This window comes from Galeopterus variegatus, unplaced genomic scaffold, assembly GCF_000696425.1.
Source record: "Galeopterus variegatus unplaced genomic scaffold, G_variegatus-3.0.2 Scaffold12066, whole genome shotgun sequence".
Classification (NCBI taxonomy): domain Eukaryota; kingdom Metazoa; phylum Chordata; class Mammalia; order Dermoptera; family Cynocephalidae; genus Galeopterus; species Galeopterus variegatus.
In genome coordinates this window covers 24,681-31,812 of record NW_007738177.1, presented here as the reverse complement: position 1 = coordinate 31,812, position 7,132 = coordinate 24,681, and the positions used below count along the sequence as shown (strand labels likewise).

The 7,132-nt window shown below is 38.1% G+C and overlaps 1 protein-coding gene across 1 annotated transcript in view; it reads right to left on the bottom strand.

Annotated features, from left to right (window-relative positions):
• Nucleotides 1-1,388: 1,388 nt before the first annotated feature.
• LOC103610928 (zinc finger protein 709-like) overlaps nt 1,389-7,132 on the bottom strand; it is a 16,783-nt gene continuing 11,039 nt past the window's right edge. Inside the window, exons 2-6 of the mRNA XM_008594986.1 lie at nt 5,301-5,427; nt 5,032-5,092; nt 4,438-4,661; nt 3,404-4,269; nt 1,389-3,322 (exon numbers count right to left, since the gene is read on the bottom strand). Of these exons, the coding sequence (XP_008593208.1) occupies nt 2,678-3,322; nt 3,404-4,269; nt 4,438-4,661; nt 5,032-5,092; nt 5,301-5,427 (1,923 nt within the window). The 3' untranslated portion in view covers nt 1,389-2,677. The remainder of the gene's footprint in view (nt 3,323-3,403; nt 4,270-4,437; nt 4,662-5,031; nt 5,093-5,300; nt 5,428-7,132) is intronic.

The following is a 7,132-nucleotide window of genomic DNA, read 5'->3' as shown; positions in this document are numbered from 1 at the left end:
TGGCAAGACCATTTGTTATCCATTTATTGAATATCTAAGCTGATGGAAATTTATAATATAGCTGGCCAAACTGAAGACAGCAAAGAACAGGAAGGCCCAGGATCAACTAAGTAGGGAGGGCTTAGGTTATATTTGTCAAGTTCTCTCAAACAGTAAATCAGAAAGAAAGGAACAAAAGACACTTAAGACATCCAAACAAAAATCAATAAAATGCCTCTCACCATATACCAAATCAACTCAAAATGGATTAAAGAATTAAATATAAACCCTGAAACAATAAAACTTCTCAAAGAAAACATATGAGAAACACTTCAAGAAGTAGGACTGGGCACAGACTTCATGAACATGACCCCCAAAGCATGGGCAATCAAAGGAAAAATAAATAAATTGGATTATATCAAACTAAAAAGCTTCTGCACAGCAAAAGAAATAATTAACAGAGTTCAAAGACAACCGACAGAGTGGAAAAAAGTATTTGCAAAATATACATCTGACAAAGGATTAATATCCAGAATATACAAGGAACTCAAACAACTTTACAACAAAAAAACAAGCAACCCAATTTAAAAATGGGCAAAAGAGCTAAATACGCATTTCTCAAAGAAAGATATATGAACTGGCAACAGACACATGAAAAAATGCTCGACATCATTCAGCATTCGGGAAACACAAATCAAAACCACAATGAGAAACCATCTCACCCCAGTTAAGATGGCTAATATCCAAAGACTGTGAACGATAAATGCTGGCGAGGTTGCGGAGAAAAAGGAACTCTCATACATTGTTGGTGGGACTGCAAGATGATACGGCCTCTATGGAAAATGGTATGGAGGTTCCTGAAACAATTGCAGATAGATCTACCACATGACCCAGCTATCCCACTGCTGGGAATATACCCAAAGGAATGGAAATCAAGTCTAAGATATACCTGTTCTCCAAGGTTCATTGCAGCACCTGTACAATAGGTAAGAGTTGGAATGAGCCCAAATGTCCATCATCAGATGAGTGAATATGGAAAATGTGGTATATCTACACAATGGAATACTACTCTGCTATAAAAAAGAATGAAATACCGCCATTTGCAACAACATGGATAGACCTAGAGAGAATTATATTAAGTGAAAGTAGTCAGGCACATCAAGAGAAATATTACATGTTCTCACTTATTTGTGGGAGATAAAAGTAAATAAATAAATACACAAACAACTGGGGGGGGGGGGGGAGGGAAGAAGACACAACAATTACAATTCCTTGAAGTTGATATAACAAGCAAACAGAAAGGAGATTGTTGTGGGGGAGAGGGAAGAGGGGGGAGGTTTTGGTAATGGGCTACAATAATCAACCACATTGATATAGACAAAATAAAGTAAAATTTAAAAAGAAAAAAAAAAACTCTTTGCCAAATCCATCATCATACTTTCACCCATATTATTTTTGTATTACAACTTTACCTTTCATGTTTTGGTATTTGATTTATCTTGGTAAACTTTTGTATACGTTATGATGTAAGGGTCCAACTTCATTCTTTTGCACGTGGTCATACAGTTGTGCAAGCACCAATTTTTGAAAAGACTATATTTTATCCACCCTGGGCCCCATTCTAGAAAACCAGTTGACCAAAAATATATTGTTTTATTTCTATGATATCAATTGTACGCTATTGATGTATGTCTACTTCTCTATCAGTACCATAGCTGTTTTTGTTTGTTTTGTATCTGGGAGGTACCAGGTTCTAAATCTTTGGCCTTGGTCTTACAACAGTGCATTCTAACCAACTGATCTAATTGGCAAGCCCCTATATTGTTTTGAAGAACACAATATGACCCACCAAAATTCACAGGCTGGAGCTTTAACCCCCAGTGTGAGTACTTGGAGGTAAGGCTTTTGGAAGGCAATCGGGTCTAGATGTGGTCATGAGGGGGAAGCAGCCATAATGACATTAATGCCCATATATAATAAGGAAGATAAATGAGATCACTTGCTCTCTGTTTCTGCAAGTATACACCAAGGGAAGGCATGTGAGGACTTACCCAGGAGGAAGGCCCTCACCAAGTACCAGACAATGCTGACAGCCTGATCTCAGACTTCCAGACTCCAGAATTGTGAAAAATAAAAGTCTGTCATTTGGATCTCCCAGCCTATTGTATAGTTATGGCAGTCCAAATTATGTAAGACACTTAGTAGTAAGTTTCCAAATTAGAACATCTGAGACCTCCTACTTTTTTTTTTTCCCCCAAGATTCCTTTTGCTCTTCTGGGTTTTCTACCCTTCCATATAAGTATTTAAAACATCTTGCCAATTCCTACAAAGACTCCAGTTTGGGATTCTGACACGAATTGCATCAAATCTGTAGGTGGAGTTTAAAAAGTCATTACAGGGAGTGTCAGCATCTCAACAATGTCAAGTCTTCTGTTGCATGAACATGGGAGGTTTCTCCATTTGCTTAGATCTTTATTAATTCCATATAGTAACATTTTATAGTTTTCAGAGCATTTGTGTCAAGATTTATAAAATTCCACTGCACTATGTGTTCATGGGACTTTAAAAATATTTGTTAAAATTTAAAACGTTTCCATATTCATAAAATTAATAGTTTCCATCCACTGTGCATTCATACCTGTCTTTGTCAGTATATGGACTAACTAAAGGCTTTTCCACATTTCTTACATTGAGCATTTTATCCAGTATGAATTTTTTCATGCCTTCGAAAGGAACAGTGAGCACTGAAGGCTTTACCACAGTGTTTACATTCATAAGGTTTCTCTCCACTATGAACTGTTTCATGTATTCGGAGGGATTTGGACCAACCGAAGGCTTTTCCACACTGTTTACATTCATAGCGTTTCTCTCCAGTGTGATTCCTTTCATGAATGTGAAGTGAACTGGGATACACAAACACTTTCCCACATAGCTTACATTTATAAGGTCCATCTCCAGTGTGCAGTACCATGTGTCTCTGAACACTTGCAAGAGAGATAAAGACTTTCCCACATTCCTTACACTCACAGTGTTTTCTTTCATTGTGAGTCCTTTCATGTGTTCGAAATGAACTGGAATACTTAAAGCCTTTCCCACATACATTACACTTATAAGGTCTATCTCCAGTGTGCACTATCATATGTCTTTGAACATGTGCAAGAAACATGAAGGCTTTCCCACATTCCTTACATTCATAGGGTTTCTCTCCACTGTGAGTTCTTTCATGTTTTCGAAAGGAACTTAACCAATTGAAGGCTTTACCACATTTTTTACATTCATAGGGTCTTTCCCCATTGTGAGCCCTTTCATGCTCTTGAAATGAGGTACGAGAGCCAAAGGCTTTCTCACATACCTTACATTTATAAGGTCCAACTCCAGTGTGTATCATCATATGTCTCTGAAGTGTTGCAAGAGAAATGAGCACTTTTCCACATTTCTTACACTCATAGGGTTTCTCTATAATGTGAGATCTTTCGTGTATTCGACATGAACTGGGCCACCTGAAGACCCTATCACACTGTTTACACGCATAGTGATTTTCTCCACTGTGAGCCCTTTCATGCATTCGCAATGAACTGGGGCAGAGAAAGGCTTTCCCACATACCTTACATTTGTAAGGTCTATCTCCAGTATGCACTATCATGTGTCTTCGTACCTGTGTGAGAGAAATAAAGGCTTTTCCACATTCCTTACATTTATAGGGTTTCTCTTCAGTGTGAGTTCTTTCATGTGTTTGAGCTGACCTGCAAATACTAAAGGCCTTCCCACATTCCTTACACTTGTAGGGTTTCTCACCAGAGTGAGTTCTTTCATGTCTTCGAATGGAACTGAGAAAACCAAAGGCTTTCCCACATTCCTTACACTCGTAGGGTTTCTCACCAGTGTGAGTTCTTTCATGTTTTCGAGCTGAACTGGAAACACTAAAGGCTTTCCCACATTCCTTACACTCATAGGGTTTCTCTCCAGTGTGAGTTCTTTCATGTCTTCGAATGGAACTGAGAAAACCAAAGGCTTTCCCACATTCCTTACACTCATAGGGCTTCTCTCCAGTGTGAGTTCTTTCATGTCTTCGAATGGAACTGAGAAAACCAAAGGCTTTCCCACATTCCTTACATTCATAAGGTTTCTCTCCAGTGTGAGATCTTTTGTGTCTTCGTAAGGAACTGGAAAACCTGAAGGCTTTTCCACACTGTTTACATTCATAGGGTTTCTCTCCACTGTGCATTTTTTCATAACTTTGACATGAACTGGGACACTCAAAGCCTTTCCCACATACCTTACATTTATAAGGTCCATCTCCAGTGTGCACTATCATGTGTCTTTGAATACCTGCAAGAGAAATGAAAGCTTTCCCACATTCCTTACATTCACTGGGTTTGTCTCCAGTGTGAGTCTTTTCCTGAATCCCACTGGAGCGGAGATAAATGAAGGCTTTCCTACACTGCTTCTGTTTATGTAACTGCTCTCCATATTCCTGATTCTCATATGACTTGGGTCCGCTGTGAGATCGGATGTGCCCATTAAGGGGTGAACTACACATGTATACTTTCTCACATAGAATACATCCACATGGTTTTACTATAGAATTGTTCTTGTTCACATTAAGATTTGGAATCCAGCTGAATGTTTGTCCACAGTCACGACTTTCTTTAACTTTATCGAATTTCTCTACAATATGATTGCTGTAAAAAATGAGAAGCACATTATTTGTGGTTTATTAACATGTTTACATTTGTTGTTGTGTATTAGACTTACATTTTCAACAGTATCAGGGAAGTGTGGCTTTTCTGCCCTGCCTGAGGTGTTTGAAAGTCAATGGATTAAATGCTGTGCAAGAGGATGTGACCACAGCTATTAAACAAAACAGTAATATTGATATATGCCATTTCTTAATACTGAATGTTTAGGTCACATTTCAATATACATTTTTGGTTAACATTTTCTATAAATAAATAAATTTAAAGTTGGGCTTTTCTTTCCAAATTTTTTAGGTTTTACAACATAATAACATGTTCCCATGGGACACCGCTTTTTATTCTGAATACAAATTACCTTTGATTTCTGCAGTTATTTTTGTACTGATCTTCAATTTTCTGGTCTTCCCATTTTTTTCCTAAAATGTAGGACCACAAGAATCATTATAAATTGTCAGAAATTACAATACCAGAACAATATTGGATCCTATGTTCAAGATGAGCTATGACCATTCCTCATTTAATCACCAAAATATTTTCTTTCCACCTTCCAAGTTGAGGAACACCACTGACAGGTAACAAACATGTTCTCTAACTGAGTAAGGGAAAGAATGTTGTCATTCTTACCTATAGAAGCCAAGTTTGTATAGATTTCTCCCATGACATCTCTGTAGAGTTTTTTCTGTGAATAATCCAGCAGAGCCCACTCCTCCAGGGTGAAGTTGACATCCACATCTTCAAAAGCCACTGAGTCCTAAAACATCCCACATGTTTAAAGGAGAAAGGGCAGGAAGACAATACAGGAATGTATAATCAATTCACATAAGTTTAGACACAATTCTGTAGTCTCCAAACATTTATTTTATGATAAATAATTACAGTTACAAGAACTCTAATTCTCTGTTCAAGATCACTTCCTCATAAATTGAACAGCACCATGAAAACATAAAACCCATCTCTACATTTTTACTGTGGGCACTACAAGTCTAACTGCACTCTAACAGCAGCACCCCATTCACCTGGTGATGACCCACATTTAAGACCATTATTTCTCGTGATAAAATCTGTTCCATTTCTTTCCTTACTACTGACCACACCATGCAGGGTTCCATGAGGCCCGGGATAAAACCTGGATGAAGTATCAATGAACACATACACCCTGAAGAAGTGGAAGCTTATTCTTCCATTCCCTTGCCCAAGCAGGAGAGGAATGAGGACATGTGGCAATCCAATCCGTAACAAGGTCCAGCTGACTGTATGTTCCTGAAGGACTCTAAGCCATTGGAAGTAATCAGACTCAGCTAAATGAGTGAAATTACTGCTCTACAAAACTATTAATTTTCATTTGCTTGCATAATATTTATCACAGACTTAATGTTCCCTTTTTCTCAGTCTCATTTCACTGGGCCATAAAGTAATCAGGGAGATTGAGCTCAGGCATGAGGAAGAAAGCACAGCACTTCAGAGCTTCACAAATATCCCCCTACTCATGAGCATCAGGGCAGCTTTCCACCCATTTTCAGCATAAGAGAGTTCTTCAAAAGGTTCATGAAAAATTCTTATTATCTTTCAGTTCCACAAACTTTTCGAAATACCATCATATATATACAGAATTATCGAAAAGACCAGATGAAACAGAAACTCTGGCAGCCCCACAACAGTGTACCCTGGATCTTGCTGAACTTGAAGAATGGGTTAACAGTTGCTATTTCCAAAAGATTTCATTGAGGTCTGTAATGGTTTGACAGTGAATTTCCCCATGATTATAAAATATTTACAGGGTTAAGCAGTGTCTTCTTCCAGAAATAGAAAATCCTCCTTCTCCAATTTTGGGAACAAATGATTCCTGGCCAGCCAATAGGCAACATTACATTGTACAGTGTCAAAGCAAAATAAAACAAGGGGAAAGATGGCACAAGTTCTTCAAAGGAACTCCCTGTGTGCATGATGCATTCTTTCAAAATATTTTTTCAATTCCATCCATCTCCATAACAGACTTTATATAAGTCAACAAAAAGTACTTCTCCAAAGCTAATAGGAATAACAAATGTCTAGTAATAGTCAAAGTATCCCTAAGAGCAAGCTGCATGATGCATTCTTTCAAAATATTTTTTCAATTCCATCCATCTCCATAACAGACTTTATACAAGTCAACAAAAAGTACTTCTCCAAAGCTAATAGGAATAACAAATGTCTAGTAATAGTCAAAGTATCCCTAAGAGCAAGCTGAAAATTCACTGTATTCCATGGACAATAATCAACTTATTTGTATATAAAAGATAACACCACAACACTTAAAAAGTCATAGGCAATCTTTTTTTTTTTTTTGTCTTTTTCCATGTAGGGCAACGGATCGCAACCCTCAGTGTCGCCCCCGTACCGGACCAGGACCGGCAACGGGATCGCAACCCTCGGTGTTGCCCCCGCGCCTCGCTCAGCCAGTGAGCGGGATCCGAACC